The sequence below is a fragment of the Nematolebias whitei genome, chromosome 15 (assembly GCF_014905685.2).
Source record: "Nematolebias whitei isolate Nwh7 chromosome 15, NemWhi1, whole genome shotgun sequence".
In the NCBI taxonomy this organism is placed as follows: Eukaryota; Metazoa; Chordata; class Actinopteri; order Cyprinodontiformes; family Rivulidae; genus Nematolebias; species Nematolebias whitei.
The window spans coordinates 31,757,418-31,779,461 of record NC_056512.1 but is presented as its reverse complement, the minus strand read 5'-3'; the positions used below and the strand labels follow the sequence as shown (position 1 = coordinate 31,779,461).

At 40.5% G+C, this 22,044-nt stretch overlaps 2 protein-coding genes across 2 annotated transcripts in view; one reads left to right on the top strand and one right to left on the bottom strand.

Moving 5' to 3' along the window:
• coro7 (coronin 7) overlaps nt 1-22,044 on the top strand; it is a 116,294-nt gene that overhangs the window by 54,851 nt on the left and 39,399 nt on the right. The window lies entirely within an intron of this gene.
• Nucleotides 1,365-20,993, bottom strand: vasnb (vasorin b). Its single transcript, XM_037688989.1, has 3 exons — nt 20,766-20,993; nt 14,419-14,478; nt 1,365-3,469 (listed from the first exon to the last, which is right to left on the bottom strand). Exon 3 carries the CDS (start codon nt 3,460-3,462, stop codon nt 1,378-1,380), a length of 2,085 nt encoding a protein of 694 aa, XP_037544917.1. The 5' UTR covers nt 3,463-3,469; nt 14,419-14,478; nt 20,766-20,993; the 3' UTR covers nt 1,365-1,377.

Below are 22,044 nucleotides of genomic sequence, written 5' to 3'. Positions count from 1 at the left end.
ACAGCGGTTGAAAGATCCACACACACACACACACACACACACACACACACACACACACACACACGTACGCACAATGTTATTGTAGCTCCTTCTTTGTGCCATGTTTACAGATTCTGAGCTCAGCACTCAGTCTTTTTGGTAGTCTTCCAGTGGATCTCTGCAAGTCTCATTGTCTTCTATAAAAGAGTACAAACATTATGAAGTTGTGCATATGGTTTTTACATAGTTATGGTTGAGTACAAGCAGGCAAAACTAGGGTCCGCTTTGCCAAGGAGAAATTGTGTATAGCACGTCATTAAGCAGGCTATTTTTACTCATATGAAACATAAGACATATCCACTATTTGCTTTGCTTGTTTTCAGCCAGGCCATGAAGTGTGTTGAGTGTTTAAGTTGTAGGTGAGGGATAATACAGTTTGCTTTATGGGTAAATGAAGAGCGTTTTGATTTTATGTCATCGAAATGAGGATATACTATAAGACCAACTTTAAATTGGTTGAAAGACAGTGCACTAAATCAGAGGAGGTTCAGTCTGTTGCTTCACTCTGTACCTTGTTGTAATCCTGCTTCCCTTTTTCTTTTGTATTTTCAAAGCATGACAAGGGCTTCGGAGTGATAAAAGGGGATTTAGACTTGACTTAGTTCAGACTCACATCTACTTAGACTGTCTGAAATTCTGGGGGCAAAGCCTTTTGACCGACTTTACTGGTACCAAATGAGTTTTAATCTTCAAAGATTTTAATCTGCTGTTTTGTCTGTTAGTCACAAAAACTGGGATTGGGTTTTAAGGGGGTTTTAACATTCAAAATGTTGTACTGTACAATAAAAAAATACAAAGAAACAAAAATAATTAAACATATATACAAAACAATTTAATCAAAACAAAGCAATATAAGAATCAGCTATTTTCTCTTAACTTCATTTTGAATCTTTAAGGTCATTCACAGCATATTCTGATCCCTTCGGGTAAGTACTGAGGAGTTGTACCGTGCAGAAAAAAAAAAAAAAAACCCAGCTGCTAAGATTGTTGATCTAGGTATTTGTGATGGAGAAAGGCACTACAAGCCTACGCTGATGCACAGTGTTCATAAAGAAAAGCATCAGCTTTCTGTGTGTCCTAGTTCCATATTTTAGTCCATGACAACACACCATCAGTACCAGCCTTAGGTCAGATTAATGTTCAAACAGTTTCATACTTTTTTTGTCTTTTTGGACAATCGTAGGGCTATGAGTTCATTGTATGCCCAGCTGCTCGTTTGCCAATTGGATGGTTGATACTGTCCTCTGCTTTCAAGCAACAGTCATGTTATTCCACTTGAAGGAACAGGGCAGATGAATTAAAAGTCCTCCTTTAGATCGGAGTCTTCAAGTCCAGCTGTCAAAAGTGATAAGGCTTATGCAAAGACATGTTGTTATTGGAAATACAATGATCTTGTAGTAACAACACCTCATATTCCAGACTGCCATTTTGGACAGCAGGTTCAGGGATCACAAGTTGGGGCTGTTTGTGAGGCATCATCCCATTGTCTAAGCCAGCTTTAACTCCATCCAACTCTAGCTGAGAGGGCTCGCAGTCTAGCTCCATGTTGCCCTTGGACCTCTTCTTGCGTAAGTAGCACACCACACCTACTGCTATTGCTATTAGTATCAGCAGTAGTATAATAGCAGTTGCAGGCACCAGCATAGTGGTAATTTTTTGACTTTCAGATTGGGCATTTGTCTGTGCAGTGATTAAAGGGGTCGTTTGAGCCTCAATGCAGATACTTTCCATGCCGCTGTAATCACCTAAAGGACTGACACACACAGCATAGGTGGAGTTAGGGTTTAGACCTCTGAGTCTATACTCTGGGAAGGATGCTGGGAGGTTGAGTTGATTTGGCCTGCGGTCTGACCCTGACAGATTGCTGTAAGTCAGACGAATACCCCGAATGTATGGCCGCATTTCAATGTACCGGTGGAGGTCTATCAGAATTGAAGTTGGGGTGGCTTGATGGGAGCTGAGGTCTGGTGTGTCTGTGATGATAGTTGCTCTGGATGATTCAGCTTCAGGTGGTGAAGGAGGAAATTTGCTTTGAATTTCACAAAACATCCCAGTGGTACCATATGGACAGGTGCACTCTACATGACCATGCTGATCCAGATGACAAGTACCGCCATTCAAACAGGTATTATCGGGACAGAAATGCTGTTTCTCATCTGGGTCAGTGCTGCTGCTACTGGTGGATGCAGGAGCAGGAAGTAGGGGAAAGTCATCATTATTGTCAGCTGGGTTGTCACTGACTCTGGGGACTTGAATAGTTTTAGTAGTAGTTGGGATAGTGGTGGGAGGAACAGCCCGGGTGGTGGTAGTAGTTTTGACTGTACTGGTGGTGATTGTAGTTGTTGTTGGACAGCCAAAATCTCTGTGATCCAGTCTTTCTAAAACTTTTCCAGCATTGCTGGGTGGGAAATGGCATCGTGTCTCTATGGTTCTCTCCAGGGTGATGCCTTGGGTTCTGAGCCATCTTGGGAACCATGCTAAGTTACAAAGACAGTTGAAGGGATTTTCTGCTACTGTGAGTTTTTTCAAGTTGGGGAAGAGCTGGGTAAACTCTTCAGGTAGGCCCTGAAGACTGAGACTACTAATGTCCAACTCCAACAGCTCCCTAAGGTTCTGCAGATCCTCAACCTTTGGAAGATCCATTGGGTTCCCAGCCAAATTAAGGTGATACAGTCCTGGGGTCTCCTTTAGTGCTGCGGGGAAAGACTCTAGTTGATTTCCTGAAACGTCCAGCTCGTGAAGATTTTTCAAACCCAGTAGAAGCTCTTTATTCAAACTGGTGAGCCCCATACCTCCCAATCTGAGGGACTCCAGGTTTGGAGTTTGAAGGTCTGAAGGACCTAAAGATGACAAGGCATTAAAGCGAAGGTCCAGCAACAGTAGCTGGGGCATTGAGAGGGCAGGCAGGGTGGTCAAAATGTTACCCTGCAGCTTGAGTTCCAACAGATGGTCTAAGCCATTGAAGGCTTCACGATGGATGGTCTTTATGCTGTTACTGTATAAATAAAGGCGTTCAAGCTGTGTTGCACCGTGGAAGCATTTCTCTGAAATGTGAGTGATCTGGTTGGATGACAAGTCCAAATTTTTTAAAGATGTCAAGGGTTCAAACACCCTATCAGGAAGATGGGTCAATTTGTTCTGACTGAGGTCCAGCATTTCCAGGTTCACTAGACCATCAAAGTCCTCGGTTTTAATGCCTTCAATTCCATTGGAAAACAGATAGAGGCTTTGCGTGGATGAGACCACTCCTTGGGGAAAGATAGAGGAGTGTCTCTGGAAACATAAAATGGATTCTATCGGCATGCAGGAACAGTCTTTTGGGCAATCTTTGGAAAAGGTGCCATCAGGAAAAAGCAGGAGGAGCAGAAAAGGCATCAGTGGACTCTGGAAGATCTTCATTGTGCGGAGTAATTCTTTCTCCATGTTCCGCCTAAAGTAAGAAAGAAAAACATTATTAATTACCAGCATGAATCGGAAATATGTAGTGATTGATGACTGTAAATAGGATACAACAGTACAACACATAAAACTGATGTCTCTGTCACTTATTAAGATCCAACTAAAATCTCTTACATAAGTTTACAAGTATCTTTGCAAGAAGACAAAATGTGTGACCAATGTATCACAACACAGAATTTCTGTTACATGATTTTTCACTTTGTTCACAGAAATTTACCAAACCATCTAGACATTTTTGATTTAGAGATTATTTTTACTCCATTTATTGAAAAGAGGTAACTATCAAAGGTAGTGATTAAAGAGATGGTTTTTCCTCATAGGTTCTCTGAAACAACAGGGCTGTAGGAGCAACCTGAGGCTTCAGAGGGAGTAAAAAATAAGATAAAGTGAAATGTAACATGAAAATAGGTTTTTGCAGATTTTTTTCTGTCTCTCAAAAACCTATTAAAAGTAATCAAATGCCCTCTCTGAATGAGTAACAATAAAACTACTTTTGAAATCAGTGTCTTCTTTGTTTGGTTGTTCTTGCGCCATATTGAACATAGCAAAGCATCCAAAGATGACACTGTTCGCTTTCTAAACTTGGAAAAACAGTTGATTATCTGGAACTGCCTTCCCACCTATAGATGCTCGATAAACAACTCAATTTCTGTATTGTTTTCCAGACTGACGGCTTGTAATACTAGTCAAACAAGTATCCCTACCACTGTAGGAAGAATGAAATATACTAATGAGAATAGATCATGGAAAAGATTTGTAACTGTGTTTTAAGCCTTTTCACTTGAGTTCAAGCCTTCTAAAACAAATGCCATGGTGAAGTGTCAGCACACTACTTCAAAGGATGATGGATTGGAGAGGGAGAGAGAAATGAGGGAGATAAAGACAAACTAACTGCAGACAAGAGTCTGTGCAGCACTTTATTTATCAGCGTCTTCTATCAAGCACGACGGCCTTGTGCAATGAAGCAACTTGTGTATCTGTCGTTCGTTGCTCCTTTTTAGGCAAGGTGTCAGTAAAAACATTTCATTTTTAAAAACATTTTTACACAGTTGGCTCAACGTGATTTTTAATTCCACTGCTGTTCCACAGTCATATTTAATGTGCTTTAATAATTGGGGCAAGCAAAGCATTTTATTTGTCTAAATGTCCATGTAAACATTTATGAAATCCTGTTTTAAAGTGTTGTAAGTATGCCAACTTGAATACAGGAGGAAGCTTTATTTATTGTACAGTTGTTGTTCTCTGTGCTCCATAAATAGCTAAAGTGGAAGCCCACATTGTTGGGTCCCACCGTTTTACACAAATAGAGAAAAAAACTGAATAATCTGTTTTCACACTGCTCACCTGGAGTTGAAGCCCATTTCACCGAAATATTTAGGTGATTTTGCTGGGCATGCTATGTTGTTTTTTCCTTAAGTTACATTTTCCTATGTAAATCTTTACTAGTATAACATGTAAATAACCCTTTAGACATGTAATGCAGCTAGTTTGTAGTTTATCTTTATGTTAAGGTCAGTGAACATGTTTGTTAGAGAGGTATTAAATTTCTATTGTATTGTCAATGATTAATTAAATTAAAAAAAATAATAACTAATGCAACACCAAGTTTGTTCAGTTGCTATTTTCTAAATAAGTTGCTGAAAATCACATCATGTTGCTGTAATTTTGTGCTTTGTCAGTTTTTCCATCTTGTCAATAAAAAAACTTTGAACTTTATTAAAACATGTAACAGAAAACAATTGATCAAAAATGACTTCCCTTAACTTTAATCCTAGAGGAAACAACAAAAATTGCATCAAACTGAGGATCGTAAAGAATTGCAATATCATTGTGTGTTTCCTCTCCGGTTCACCATAATTTAGTTTTCTTTTTGTTTTATCTTGAAAATTGTATTCCTTTAATTTGTCAGCTCTTTAGTTTGCCAAATGTCAGCTTTTTCAGCAGAGCAATTGTTGTCCATCCACATCAGTGAAGTCAACCTGAACCTTGGGACCTCATTAAACAAAACACCTCACATTTTAGAATAAGCACCTGCATGCACCATGAAAACACAAGCAACATTTGCAAACCATAAAAAAAACAATTATTTGTTCATGAAAAAACATGATGACAGAATCTGAAGGAAATAGTTTGCTACTGGTTACCGATCGATGAGTGGTGAAAAATTGCATTTATCTCAAACTAGAGAAATTACCTGTGGTAGTTTGGGGGGAAAAATCCAAGCTATGCACACTTGTTCTTTGTAGGAGTAAAATAATCCTAGTCATTAAAATAAACACTTGAGCCACAGACTCAAAGAGCAGCCAAAGCTCTTATAGTCTCCAATACACTGAGCTCTGAAAATATGGAAGTGTGGATGAAAGGGGAGAAAAAAGTGCGGCAGCTTGACTGTATTTGTGTATAGATCTAGAGAAAATAAAGAGATTTAGAAAGACAAACAGGAGATTAAAGGAGTTGAGAAAAACAAACAGTTGAAAGATATGCAGATTCTCTCGGGTTTTGATATCACTGTGTGTGGGTGTGTGTGCTGTGTTTCAGTTTTAAGTAGCATGGTGTGTTTTTGAAAACATAGAGGGTGTAAAGTGTGGATTTTTTTTGTTGTAAAATTTGAATAGGTTGCATCCGATGTTGTTGGAAGAGGCATTTTTTTAATTTAAAAACTAAAGAGAAACCCTATTTTGTGTAGCAATTCATGGCCAGAATTGGGTAAAGAGGTCAAAATATACAAAAACATCAATCAGCTCTGAGGAATAAGCATACCATGGAGATAAAACTGAGACTATTTTTCTAAGAACCCTACTGTGGTATTTCTGCCTTAGCATCCCTGGGGCAGAATGTTTATTTGAGTGTGTCTCATTCCAAACTGAACCAAGCACATCTGATAACCCTGCATAGGAGAAACTTTGGTGGAGGTGGACAGGGAGGGACTCAGTCTGTGCACACTGCCAGATCACAGATAAAACTGGAACTGGAATAGTTGGGTTCTACTGTTTTCTTTCTCTTTGGTTGCAACTGACTTGTGCTGATGAGTGGCTCAGATAAGGTGCATCATTTCTGTGTGGATCCAGGTTGTAAAGTTGTGGTGACCGATTGCTCCGAGTGGAGGTGCAGAGAGAGATAGTACAAAGACTTGTAATCCTGCACATGGAGTCATACCCCCCTCCCATTTTGTCTTCCTCCTCCCTTCTTGGGCTGCAATTTCCTTTTCTCAACCCTATGCACTTGAAGCATTCCTAAAGCAGGCAGAAGCTGAGTTTGAAAAAGTGAGCTTGACTCTCATTGGCATTTCAACATTTACAGGAAGCATTTTTGGATTTATAAACACACAAAGTTTGGACAGAGACCAGATCTGATTTGTCCGTGTATGAGTTACTTTGGGATTATATTAAAACAAAACATGTCTGTGGAAGAAAATGGTGGTAAAAACTTTTGTATGCAAAGCCAGGAGAACTATTTTGCTTAACACTAAGTGACAAACTCGATCAAAGCTTTGAGAAGAAAAAGAAGCAAGAAGAAGAGACATAAGGGATCATCACAATCCCACTCGGCTCAAACTCAGTTTTTGTCTTTTTGTCTTGAGAAAACACAACCAAGGGAACAGCAGAGATAAGACAAGGTTTCTGTCAGCAGAGGCTCAGATTGAATGAGACCTGGCTTTTGGAGATTGAAGTGGGATTCGGCAATTAAATCCTTGCAGCCTAAAGGGTCAAGAGTCCTTGTCCTCAGAGCTGAAGGCCAACACTGAGGGGCTATGACAGGGTGTGGACAAGCTGGCCTGAGACTAAATAGGTGTGCAATGCCAACTGGCTGTTAAAGATAAGGCTGCACACTACAGAGCGCATACTCCCACTAAGGAGGCTTTTATTTCAGGGTCCTTTATCTTCTAGGGCAACAATGCTCATGATATGTGCATGATGTACAGCGTTGATGGTCTGAAAGTTCATCCTATCCCTTTTCAACCGTCTGTGGAGTCTGTGCCACCAGCTGGATTTTGTTATCTGCAAGCACGAAAAAGGGATCAAGAGAGAGTTGGGAAGGTGGAACAAGTGATTTGTAGAATATCCAAAGTTGAAAGAGTCCTTGAGAAGTAACAAAGGAGAGAACTGACAGCAGACACATGTAGCACAGGTATACATATGAAAATGTCATGCTAACTAAAGACTGCTGGTACACATGTAATACAGGGACGTGTTTTTTTAAGACATGAACTAATGTATCTTTTATGTGGTGTTTCATTACTGAACATACCAGTCGGTCTATATTAGATGAGCTAATTTAACATCATGAATTTATGAAAAGTGCTAGAACTAGAAAACAGACGGCACTCTAATCTCTAAAATACAAGCACGTGGTTCTTTAAATTTAAAATGAACAAATCAAAGATCTAAGAAAGCGGTGTTTTACTGAAGACACTGGTAACTTTGTGAAATAGCAACGAAAAAGGAAACCTTTAATATGTTTCACAAGAGATGCAGTTACATCCCAGGACATCCTTGTAAAAGAGATTAATAATCTCGGTGGATTTCTTGCCTGGTAAAATAAAGGTTTAAATAAAATTTAAAAAAAACACCAAGATCAATCAAGAGGGTAAAACATAAAGATAAAGATTAAGATGAGATGAGCTGTGCTAAATAACTATAATGATAGTTTTACAATGACTGTCACTGATAACACCCATCTTGAAGCCAGTAAATCACTGCTGTTCTCTGTAGTTGTGAGGATGTGGATTGAGGGGTTAGTGGTTCAGCAATGTGCTACAAAACAAAACTTCCACCTGGTTTCAGTCAGACCACAAGAAAAGACTATTTTATAGCCACATTCACTCTAAATCAGCTCTAATAGTACTATATGATGTTACAAATGGTTGTTTCTATAATGAACACCAAAAACTACTTTATTGGGTCACTACGGGGCTGCTTTTTTTCTAACTTTAATTTACTTTCTCTTCTTTTCTTTTTTTTTTGCTTTCTACTTTTTTTATGCGTATCCTAATTAGGCAGCTCTTTTAATGTTGAGATTTACTGTTTGAGCTTCGTCTATTATATGGACATTGTGGAGCAGTACCATTAGAGCTTGCAGCTGGATAAAATGAAAAAGAACATAATTTACAGAGCAGAGGTTAATGTGAGGGTAGGTGCATGGAAAAACTCACTTAAAGTGTGCACATTTGCTGCGCTACAATGAAGCTCAAGGCAACTTAGTGCTTTGTGATACAAGCAAATATTTTTGCAAATCTTATCTGTTAAATTAGTATAAAATATTAGTCCAGTAGTTGCAAAAAATAACTTGAAAGTGAAACTGTCATTCATCTGGCCATATAGTCCCAGTTCAAAAGGTAGAAAAGCCTACAGGCAATCAAGACATGGAGCAAGTCCTTTGGGTCAGAGGTTAGGCTCAGATTAGTGTTTCCACTGCTTCGTGTTCTTTGTCTTTTGTTGTAACTGTGACCCAGACGACAAAGATAACAGGCCCTGTTCGACATGGGTACACACCCAGCTCCAGTTACAATCATATCCACCTGAGTTTTGCTGTTCTCCATCTCCACAACAGGTGCTTTATCCACTCCCCCAGGGCAACACGAAACCCTAAACTTCTGGAGTGTGTTTGAGTAAACGATACGACTCGTGCCAAAAAGTTAGGGGGACCAAGACCGGAGCGCAGTGTCTGCAACTGCGTGTCTGCAGTCTATTTCCAAGCTCAAGAGCAGAGAGAGGTCAGGAAATGCAAGTTCTAAAAGGAAATGTGGGCTATTTCCTTATGTTTTAATTCTGGAGGATATGACAGATGGTTCAGTAGATCTGACTCTGTTTTTATAAAGGCACACAGGAGGGGAGTAAGAATGTTCTGAGATTAAATCTATCATTTTTTCTGTTCTTTCTTTCTTTTTCTGTCTTTCGTTCTGCCTGTCTGTCTATCTGTCTTTTATTTATTTGCATATGTATTTACTCGTTTTTCCTAGAAAATGACACGTCTTTCATCAGCTCAGGTGCCCTTTGACCTTTGGAGGACAGAAACTCACCGTCACCTTTCTTTCAAAGATCTGCACATCTGCCCGAGACCTTCACCACAAGACAGTCTCGCATTACACAAAGCGAGAGGGTTCCCGTGCACCACTGACAACCTGCGCTTTGATCCATTTTCTTAAAGTGGTGTTTACACACACAGCCTTTGTCAGCCTTGTGCCTCACATCTCGTGTTCATTATTTTCAGTCAGACACAACAAACCACAACACTGTAGAGGTCACAGCTTGCTGAGTCCTAAAGCTCACCATCACCAGGACATAGTAGATAGTGTCACAAACCTGGCCTTTCTCAAAGCATGGGCTTTTATATTTTCATATCCAGTGTCTGACTATCCACACCTTCCAGGGCCACAAATTTATTGTACTTTTTGGCACCTTTTTCCAAAGTACTCTGCTCTTAGTGCGGACAAGCAAAGCAAACAGGCAGAATGAGGCAAGTTAAAGAAAACTGCTTTGACAGTGTTCAAACCACTTGAGAGGACCTGCAGGGACAGGGGGCAGGACATTGTTTGGGCTGTATGTATGTTTGGGGTTTTTAAAGTGGCTGGATGGACCAGTTCTATGAGTCAGCCACAAGCCTACAGTTACATTCGCACGCCGACACGCAGCCTTCCTGAATGACAGTCATTCCATTTGCCGCATGACCACGATTCTAGTTTGTTTCTTGGTCATTATGATGATTACCTACTTGATGTTATACACCATTCAAGCTCTTCATACTTTATATCATAATTTTACTAATAGAAATCCTTAATGCTAATACTCCTCTATTATTTACCAGCAGAACAGGAGTCATCCATAGGGATCAGATAGAATTAAAAGGAAAATCATCATAATAGTACAACCCTACATTATCTCTGTTCCTCTCCTCATCAAAAGGAAAGGGACTATAGACTGTAACTATGGTTTTGACACCGTTTTGCCTCATTTTCTTGCAACAACGTTGTGTAAGGGTTCAAAATGCATCGGAGGGTGTGTGAGTCAGGCAGCGAGCAGGCACCCTGCATGCCAGTAAGACCGACTGACTGGCAGGCTGACTATCCTGGTTAAACAAACAGTGTCACACGTACTGACTGATGAACCACTAGCACATTATCTGTTTGCTCGTTTGCTCGTGCATCTGTTGGTTTGAATCATATTTGCACTGTTTAAACGTTTTTATTTAAACATGCTGGTTACCTTTACTGACATTCTACACCAGATTCCAAGAAGATACATTTGTTTTAACAGGGAGCTCTTCACACTGCTCACAGGTGGCATGTGCATGTTTCTAAAATCTTGCTCTTTGCAGTTTTTTTCTCTCAGGTTTGTTCATGACAGGAGAAAGACTAAAAGTATGTCTCCCCCACTTGCCAAAGGCCTCGTTCAGAGGGTTCATTAGGCTGGAGAAGGCTCACAGCTGCTGTGTTAATCAGTGATTCTGACAGCGAACTATCAGCTGGTTTGGTTTAATAGATGTATCTCAATATTAGACACTCATAGAGCATATGGGTTGACTGTGTGCAGATGTTTAAGGCCAGGGCACACACGTCTAAAAATATCAGCTGCTGTTTAATTTGTAGTTTTTTTTATTTATTTTAATCATCCATGTTGTTGAGCGAGTGACAAATTGAGACCTGCTCATATCATCAATGCCATTAAACAATGTGAAGGTATTATTAAATATGGCAGCAGTTGTTGTTTTTTTTTTGTAGCAAAACCTTCATTTAAAGGCAGACAGTGTACCTGTTTTTCAGGCCCCCAACCCCGCACCGCCTCCTTCTCTATGACTTACTGTTTAAGATTGTTCTTGTCGCTATGCCCTGCAGCTTTCTTTCTTAAGAAAAAAAAAAAAAAACCTCAGACATGTGCCACACACACAAGATAAATGTGAGCTGAAGATCTCTGGTGCTGATTACAATGTCACAAAGGAATTTATTGTGAAACTGCTGCCTGTGTTGGTCCCACGCCAGCACTGGGGGGGAAGTTTGCTGGCAAGCCAGGAGTCAGGCGGTGCAGTTTACTCCACCGCCACCAAACATACCTTTTGACCGCAGCTTGAGGTACCCCCCTTAGTGTAACCTTTTGAACCAAAATATTGTCTTGTGTATTAAAAAGTGTTCGTTCAGCTACTCAGAACACATTTAATATAATAGATTCCGTCAATGGTTTTCATTCTCCACAATATTAGGGAAGAAAATTCATTTATTTTAATAAATGATTCAAACCGTAGCTGTCAGTTCATCAGATAAATGACAGAAAATGTGAGCCCCGTTGTTATAGTTTTTACCTGCCTTTATTGCCTGTGCCAACATCTGGCGGAACAGGTGAGCCTGCCTTCCTGTGGGGTGTAAAGACCTCAGTCAGCAACAATCCATTACGGTGTCATTGCTGGCTTTTTACAGTTTGCCTCCAGCAGGTGTGTGCACGGCCTGAAGCTTCCCTAACGTTAGCCCAAACAAGATGAGGCAGAAGGGAAGCAAGGCAAGTGGACGGATAAACATATGAGCCTACGTTTGTCAAAAAACGTTTACACCTGAAGAATTCAGCTCTGTAGTTTAAATTTTTAAAAGCAGACCATCAAAACGGCATAAAAATTCAGTTTTTCTTCGAATGATCTGCTAATTTTGTCAGATTTTCACAAGAGAAACTTGTTGATAACCACTGAAAGAAACTCATTTAAGTTTCTAAAAGCACTGCAAAGATTTTGCAAGATGATCCAAAATATATTTGATTTGGACCTAAACCATATAAAACCATCACTGTGGTCCTTTAAGAATTGCTTCATGCTGGCAAAATATTTAAGCCTGTTCACCAGATAAAGCGAGATAGAGCCCCTTTGTTCAGTTATTGACCCAGATCCTTCAGTACACATGATGTGTTTGTCACACTTTCAAGGCAGAAGAAATAAATGATGCTTTGTTGGCAGCAAATTGTATTTCGTCTTGAGGAAGAGCAAATAGTTTGCTCTAGTTGTCGTATATTTCTTCAACTGAGTGAAGCAGATTCTTGAGTCATACCACGAGCGGTGTGTACACCTATATGTTTGCTCACACATGTGTGGTCTGCCTTAATACTCCGCTGTCGATAAGTTTGTACAAGCGTGCCGTAGAGCCACAGTATGCAAATATCTTGGAACACCCTTGTTTGCTCTATCATGTTTACTTTGAGGTTGAAATATTAACATTATTAACTGACAATTATTCACTGATGCTTTGCTGTGTGGGACATCAATAAGAAGTGTTTTGCTTAAAACTAGATTTCTCTAGGATTCAATCTCATCGGGTGTTTACATTTATTAATGTCACGCTGCAAATTATCAGACATCTGGAAAAATATGTTTTAAAGATGCACAGAGCGTAAGAGTGTGCTGCGATTCAAGGAAGTCTCTGCAAGCTTTGATGCCGAAGCTCTTCAAGCAGAGGCTCAGTGTTGACACTGAAGCATCGCAAATAATTTACAGCAGAAATGCCTCGCACAAAATCTGAGGAATGTGGGCACGAGTTTCAGCTGAAAATCAATAACAGGGAAACTTCACGGCTCCATTTTTTGTTGTTGTCGTTTTTACTGCGGAGGGCAGGACTCAGACAGAAGAAGTAGACAAGAAGAAGGCAATTAGCAAGATGTGTGTCCAGAGGCTCGCAGTAACTGTTGGTGTGTGTGTTTGTCTCTACAAGTCCACACCATCCCTGTCACAGCTCATTGACAACTAACGCATCTTAGAGTCAGGATGAAGGCTCAGGTGGTCGGTGGGGCGGGGGCATGTAAAGTTGAACAGAGGATCAATCATGAAACGACAGCAAACTACCAAAAACATGGGACGGTTTGTTTACTTTTTTTTTCTTTTTTTTACAAAAATTACATCTCTTAGAGCAAATATTAAAGAAATTTAGCTTTTTTTTTTTTTTTATTCTTTTTGAAAGACTTGCACACTGGATCCAAGCGAAGTCAAACCATGTTCAAACATTCAAGTAAAATAATACTGTGCGAGTACTGTTACTACTAAAATTTAAGGTCTAGCAAACACATTGCATGCTACATTTCATGCTGCAATTTTAAACGAACACCATTGTATGATGGGGAGGAAGAAGGAATGGATTTGTAGCTGTTTTGGTCAAATCTTACGCAATCTCACGAGATAATAAAATGTTTTGTTTGATCTGTAGCACTTCATGTCTGTTTCAGGGAGAATTCTCCACAACTAGCACAATATTTTATCTTAGTATCTGTAAAGTTGACTGAGTTGTAGCCATTTTTGTATTATATGCCAGCCATCTTGAATGGGGCTGACTCGAAAAGATAACCAGAGGCATGTCCAGTGCTTACATTCTGTGAGTTTCATTCAATTCTGTCTCCAGGTTTATGAGCTACTTATAGTGCTACAGACAAACAAACACACGTTGACATGTGCAAAAGCATTTTGCAGCTTGATCAAATCCCTGACTGGTTACATACGTTAATCATTCTGCAGCTTCAAACATCAACCTTAAATGAATTTGATTGAATGAAGGCATTTCAGGAACTTCCTCAAGTGCCTCTGTTTGTTTTTTCTCGTTGTCTGAAACTCTCTGCAGCATCTCTGTATCACTGTGATGATATTAAAAGAGCTGCTCTTGTTTTTTCTGCCTGTGTTAACAGCCTCAGACTCAAGTGAAGAGACAACATGTTGGAGTCAGCACAATAAAAACTGTCAAACAAATACTTTAGGAGCCTATTGTAACTATTTAAAAAGTGCATGAATATGCTGCTTTAGAAATGTTACATTATTTACACCATTTGCTTTTTATTCCAGATTAAAATACAGATTATTACTAATGTTAACTGTATGTTTGTATTAAAAGGACTGGCCACATTTTACTTGAATTAACAGATTAGTTATGAACTTGTCAGTTTTTATTTACAGTAACGTTCCACTCACCCTAGCAAGATGCTTCCTAATCCACTCCTGCTCTTCTCTTCCTCTTCAGGTATTTTTATACTGGAAAAAAACACAACAACACAACATCTATTAATCAAATAATTTCCACCGTACTCCCCATTCCTTTTAGCTGGATATCAGCCATGCATTCATGCACTGCTAATGCCCCAGAAGCTAAACAGGAAGTGTTTTTCCTGTTAATTGGGCAGATTCCAGCTGTGTGCAGGAGCATGCTGTGCCCCGTCCGTCCGTGTAGCAACGCAACAGGACGACGAGCACAGGGGGTGGGAAATGCAGGTCGACCGCTCTCCACTCTGTCAGCTTCTTGTCTTGTTGCTATCAGCCAATCAGACGAAGGTTAACAATGTGTATGTGTCGACTGCAAGGCAGTTTATAGTTTTGTTTTTATAGCCGAGTGTCTGGAAGGAGCTGAAAGATTCATGTAGTTTTTACTGGTTAATCTTATTCGCGTTCACATATTTAAAATACAAGGACACTTAAATGTTGTCATCACAACAGGGCCCTCATTCAGTACTTTATTATTTATTTGTTTATCTCCATGACCTTACTAATAGTACAAAACTAATCTCACATGCTTTTCTTAATTCAACGTGGTTAACAAATCGTAAAATAACTCAATTCCAGGCAATATGAAACACAAAGTGACCACATGATGGATATTTTGTAAGTGGAAGATGTTTTGCTTTAAGCAGCACCCACAAAAGCAGACGATTATGTTTCTGCCGGTGTGTGTGTGTCTGTCATCAAAATATGTCATGGTCAAATTTTGATGAAACTTGCAGACATTAATCACTGACTACACATCCTCAACTAACTTTTGATTAACTTTTGAAGTCAACTCAGTTAAAGATGGCTGCCACAGCTAAGCAAACTTAGCAAATACAAAAGTGACTATAATTCAATTTATTTTTATAGATATTGACTGATTAGGCTCATTATTAAACACTGTTTTCATAAAGTAGGTACATAAGCTGAGTAATACACTTTGTATGCAGAAACAAAAAAGGAAGACTCCAGCTACTACATCATAAAACACCTGAAAACTTACTTCGCATGACTTGCTTTGGCACTACATTTACATCTGTTTACCTCTTTCCTCAAAGGCCCTTCGTTACCCTGCGTTCAAGCCATCAGCACGCTCTGCAGCAATCTGTTATTTTTCTCTGGAGCAATGCTGCACAGAAGCTTCATTACTTTTGTGCATGCTTATTTGCATAGACTTCACCATCCATACAGGTAAACATAACAATGACCATTGATAATTGGTGAAGTGTGCATGTTGTGCGCTGCTAAATTTGAGAGCACGTGCACTGACCCTGCTGTAGTCAGGTTTTCTAGGTCACTGCCTCTCAAACAACCCCTTGACTGAAGTTTAAATATTTAATTTGCAAAACATTTACAGGTTTTTGTTTTTTTGTTTTTTACAGCACTACTCTTTATTTTGTCCTTCCTTGTGTCATTTCCTTTTTCCTTGTCAGTTCAAACTCGGCTTGCTGAAGAACGTTGAGATCAACAAAGAGCAGCTTTTAGTTTTGCTACATGGTTGATGTCATGAGGTTTCTTGTTGCTTGAGCTTGTACCAGTTACAAGCCACGGCTTGTGGTGCTGTCACAGCCGCTCGTCTGCTGATTGCAGCATTGAGTGATTAGGATTCAGCTTGATCCCCGGTGGCATTCATGTGCACACATACATGCACTGATTTTCACTCTGAAGCTGCGTCTGTCTTCTTTAACTCTGAGTACGACAGCTGATTGCACTATCTGCGTTGCCTGAGATAAAAAGGATGTTAAAACAAAACGGGAAAGAGACGAGGAAGATTGATGCAACGAAATAAAGCAGCTGTGAAGGTCAGCCTACCTGAAGGTGTGAAAGTGAAATAATGCTGCTTCCTGTGACGTCAAAGGTTTTGGACACAATCGTTTGACTATGTTTTAACGACCAATTTGAGGACAAAGTTGTCTTTTCTAATTCTGGATTTGATCAAACAGTGCGTGTGTGCGTGTGCCCTTGCTTTGCTCATGCCCGGTTAGATCTAGTTCAAGGCTCATCTCCTAATTACAGTGCAGGCCAGAAGTAATTACAACCTTAAATTAAGAGTCATTTTTCTTTTTTTAACAGACCCACTGAAATGCAGCAATTTGTGGTGTTTTAGTGAACGGAACATCCTCCTCCTGCCTCTGTCTCATTACTTCACAAGAATTTGGGGGATTTTTTTAAGATCTGTGCAGATTTTCCTTTTGGCCTGAATGGGTCAAATTATAGTCAGATGTAAAACATTAACGTAAAGCTACTTGATGCAAAGTATGAAATGAGAAAATAAAAAAAAGTTACCCTGAACAGCTAACAATGCAGTTTGAAATGGTCCAGTAGTTTTCCATTTATATGGAATGCAGGTACGCACTCGATGTAAACAAAGCACTCCAACACTTCCATGTGGAAGCACGAGTAGCATGTTTAACTTACATTCGGCTGGCAGCAGTCTGTGGTGGTAAGCAGTTATGGTGGAATTGGACGGGCGAGGAATCTCAGACGTTTGGATGGAAATATGAGTGACGACCAAACACATGCAGCTTTTGCAAAACTTCTTCTAGACCAGTAAGTTTATTGTTTCACTCTAACATAGTTTTATCTGTGTACTTCACTAAACAAATATGATCGTGTGTATCCGTACATCATAACTGGCCGACTTCTCGATCTGCATTTTCATAAACGTTGTCACTGTTCATCTGTTTTAAGTCACTTCTGTTTTTGTAGGTAAACAAACAAACGTGGTAGTTGGCGTCGCTTCACAAATATTGTGCTTACGTTTGTCATTTAAAGACACGAGCTATCGATGGGAGAAAAAAACCATTGTGCAGATTTAGTTTCTTGCTTTATGACTTTGCAGGGAGTACCTTTAAACCTGTTAAATGTGACTTCAACAAGCACTTAGTTGGGCATTTGGGCTCAAACCAGGCCACTCCGAAGCCCTCAGATTGCCGTGTGTGTGCGCGCGCATGCACATGTGTGTGTTTATGCAAGGTTTTGAAGTGGTTCTTCTGAACGCATCATTTGGCTGCATCGGCAAGCTCTTCTTCAATTTGGCTTGGCAGGCGCACGGGCTGGGGTTTGCCTCCGCATACCGCTGGTTCAGCATTGATGTTCGAGGCCTTTGAAGCTGGAGGTTTTATTCCAGACGCCTCTTATAAGGAGCAGCTCCAGCTTTGAGTTGTCAACCAGAGACGACAACACTCCTCTCTGCTGTGCCACCCTGTAAGGGTTGGGTGGGTGTAAGACAACTTAAAACGTGACACAAGAAAGATTTCTTGATTTCCTCCGTTGTATTAAGGAAAAACACACCAACATGTTTCTGCCCCCTGCTTCCTCAGTGTGCCCCTCTCTTGTCTTCTGTTTCCTACCTTCAACTTCCAATATGTCTCCTCTGCCCACCCCTCCCCAGGCCTCCTCGCCTCAGCACCTGACTTTTAACCCTCTAATCCCTCTGAGTTAGAGGGCTGAATGCTTCAGGCACTCCCTCTAATTGGTGTAAAACTAAGCTCTTCAGAGTCCCTGACAGTTTGAGGAAGAAACATGTGCATTGAAGTCGATTACAACCTCCACAAAGCTGTGCTCAAACTTTATCTTCTAGTTTGAAAACAACAAGTGAAGTATCATAATTGTGGTCTGCAGAAGATTTAGACATCCGTGATCTTTTCCTCCCCAGCTCTTTGGCACAGATATTGAAATGCCAGCCTTGATTTTGTAAAGAACAATAATAGATCAAAGGACACAATGACACAATGTAACCAGCTGTGTGCGGGCGATGTGAGTTCACAACATCACTGCTAACACTGTGTGAGAGCAGGTCTGCGCCTAATTGTTTAAACCAGATGACAGTGGGCTTCTTCTGCTTCTCCTGCTCCCTGACCACACACACACGCCACAAAATAATCCACCCATTGTGCATTACAGTGTGTAATTCCACAAGCACACGTGTTGCGCAGCAAATATTTTGACAAGCTGTGATTTGCATCACTTGTGCTTGAGAGGCAGAAGAAACGTCACTCGTTGTGTTTGTCTGACACATTATCGCCCGCCAGCAAAGGCGAAAATGTTTTAATCCGTGGGGCGGGGGTGGATTAGCATATATTACAAAACGTTTACAGCTATTGTGTACAATAAACATGGTTCAAGGTCTTTGTTTAAAACTGTGACATTAATTGTTGGATTCAGCCTAGTTTTTTTTTTTTTTTTTTGTCTGTTAGCATAATATCCCTTGAAACAATGGAAGGATTAGTAATCACTGGATGACCGTCTACAACTGGAGTCAATCGCCCCAACTGGTCAACTTTAGCCTTCACAGAAAAAATGCTACGACTCGAGCAGTTTTGCAGATATTGAGCTAAAGCGGGATGCGGTAGTAGATGAGAGTTATTCACAACACACACTCTGAGCATCACATTTTGTGATATCGCATGACATTGCACTGTTTTTTTTTTGTTTTGTTTTTTCACGATTTGACAAAAACAGCTACAACGTAAGATGATGGTGTAGATCTTGGGCATGAGTGGGCGATATGTATTCTTCAAGAAGATCCTTAATGTCCACAGAAATCATTCAGCCTCTCACTTTGGCTCTCAGCAGTGAGGAGTGTGTGTCAGCAAGTAACTAACAGTTCGCTGAGAGCAAAACACTAAAGGAAACAAGGAGGAAAAGAACTCTTCTGGCACACTTCTGCATTCCTTATAGCATCAAGCACTCTTTTATGCTGCTGTGTCCATCTGAAGCCTAAAGTTTCTCCACATTAGCGAGGGGTAATTGGCCTCCTGTGGCTGCTCCGTTATGTCTGGTAGCTTAATATATCACCAGAAAGCAACAATTACACGTTGTCAATCACAAACTAGTTTTTTTATGGCATAATGATGGTCTTTGAGGGAGCATATGGTGATAAAACGAGCAGCGCTGCAGTGATGGGTTATTAGCAGGGGTAGTGGAGTAGTTTGGTCTGCATTTTTGCCCCCAGGAAAGTGTTGGTGGCTTGCTGGGAGTGACTGGGAGCCAAAGGAGAAAAGACGAGAGCACTGTAGATTGTTCTTAAGGCATACACAATCATTTGTTAGCCTGGTGGCACTTTAATGCCATCTTTCCTGTTGTCAAATGATATTTGTAACTCTGGTGTGATCAGTTTGCTTGTTTATGTTGGCAAACAGTTTGGAAAGTTAAAAGGAAAGAAAAACAGTTGCGTGTATCTTTACTTTTAGAGAACAGAGGTTTGTCGAAACATGTCATGTCATTTTACACTGGATGTTGCTTAAAAGCCGGCGCAGGTCACTCCGAGATTTAATCTTGCAGGAATTTGACCTCACGGCTCTGTTGCACGCTCACTGGAGGAAACTGACATTTGTCTCTTGTCTGTTTACCTTTTCCTCACGTTGGAGCAACCGCTTCATTCATCTTGCCCCTGCACTGGAACACCCTCAGCTGAGAGCTGCTGCAAGTTCAGAAGCTTTGGAAACTGGTGTATGTTTCCAGTTCTGTTAAAATAATGACATGATCTAATCGGGGCTGTTCTGGTAGCAATCACGTATTTAATGTTGTAGAGTGGCATAAATTATGACTGAAATGCAAAAATGGCATTATAAGAAGTCATGATTAGAGCAGTTTTATTCAGCAGCCTAATTGTTTTTCTTCTGGAAATAGACTTTTTTCTTCACTTTTATTTATTTTTAGCCCTGAAATGATCGACTTTAAACGTCTGACTTGTGATTGTACACATTTAGTGTCCTGTCGGACTTTCTGCTGTGGGACTCTCCCTGTGCGTAAAAACAGCCATCCTCTGCGGTGAGCTGGGATCCGTGCGGTCCAGACACTCGGCTCGCTCCAACACCAGCCGACCTCATTACCGCCCCGACTGCTCCGTTTGCGCAAAGCTTTGCGTTTTTTACGCATTTCTCCAAACTCAGAACGCGCTTTTAATGCCACTTTTTTTTAAAATCCTGACTCAACGACTGACATTAAACGCATTAGCAAACCTCATGCAAGAAAACAATCTGTTTTTTACTCTGCAACAGGTCTTTTAGTTGTGATTCACGTGCGTTAAAACCAGTGCTTTAAAGGCATTCTTTTTTTTTCTTTTTTTTTCAAATAAAAACAGAAACAATGCAGGTCGCCTGAGTTGTTTAAGGTTTTACATTTTCCTCAGAATGATCTTTCAGCTCCTTCAGAAAATGAGTTCGTGATGTTCTATTCAGTTGTTTTAAGCTTCTTAATCCCCACCAGCAGTCAAAACCTGCCCATTGTTTTATTATGATAGTGTTTTGTTAGTAAAAGCAGGAAACTCTTCTTACCCGTCACTTTGAATGTAAAGTTGGGAGCGCAGTCGCGCTTGTGTCCAAGAAGAACCACCCGACGTTACCTCCAAAAACTGGTTAGTTTATCCGCGCGTGGGCTTCAAAAATCTACCTCAAAGTTGGATTTATTTTTTTTTTTTTTTAATGTGTGTGTTAAAGTTATTAAGTCATGCAATCCTCGGAGAGGTACGCCAGCCTCCACGTCAAGGAATGCGCTGAGGCGAAGTGCCGACTCCTTGCACAAAAAGCGCTTTATTGGAGAGCAGAGAGGAGAGATGGGAGGAGCGAGGCGCGCGCGCTCCGACAAACAACTCACCTTGCAGCCCGAGTGCGCAGGAAATTCCAACCTTGTCTCAGTTCACTGCATCTTAATTCCTACCTGCACGACCTGTTTAACGCAATAAACCCTGCAAGTTTCATTTCAACTCCATCCAGACTTGTTGCGCGTTTATTAGATGGAACATCTCTCAGTGTAAAGTGTGCTTCATCAATAGTTGATCAATATTAAAGGCCTGGCATGCCTTGAAGGAATGCATGTCGCCCGCCGCCTTTCATACCCGAGTTTAAGATTAGGATCGATTTATGATGAGAAACGACGGAGCTGTAAAGGTTTAGTGCTGAAACGTTTCTTCTTCGATCCGGAAGGCTTCATCAGTCAAGGAAACACACAACAAAACTGATTCTTCCCCCAACAGCTTACTCCAAAGTGGAACAAACCAGTTCTGCTTGTGATAAGATGGTCTCTTTGGTACGCCCCCTCCTCGATTGCCGGCCTGCTTCCTTGTTGACAGTCTTGTCAAACTGGTTGAAAACAACAAAGTCCATGCTCAATAATCCAGGTGTACAATCCAACATTTGGGGGAAGAATCAGTTTTGTTGTGTGTTTCCTTGACTGATGAAGCCTTCCGGACCGAAGGCGAAACGTTTCAGCACAAAATAAAGAAACTGTCCAGATGACCTGACTGAAAAATGCTGGATTGTATACCTGGATTATTGACCTGGACTTTGTTGTAAAGGTTTTGGTTAAACCTTGAAAAGAACCACATTCACACAGTCCCATGCTGTAATCATAAAAAGTGATTTGAATGACTCTCAAGTACTACCACATCAAATTATAGATTAATATCTGTGAATTTTGCAGAATTGTAGCAGTTTTAAGGTTAACTGATGTCTGTAAATTGTGGTGGCCATCCTGCATCACAGGTATCTGCAACCTGCAGCTCTGGAGCCACATGCGGCTCTTTGGTCCCTCTGCAGCGGCTCTTTCAAGCTTTGA

Excerpts from the sequence above, each read along its gene's own strand:
- vasnb (XM_037688989.1), bottom strand. The coding sequence starts at position 3,462 with ATGGAGAAAGAATTACTCCGCACAATGAAGATCTTCCAGAGTCCACTG.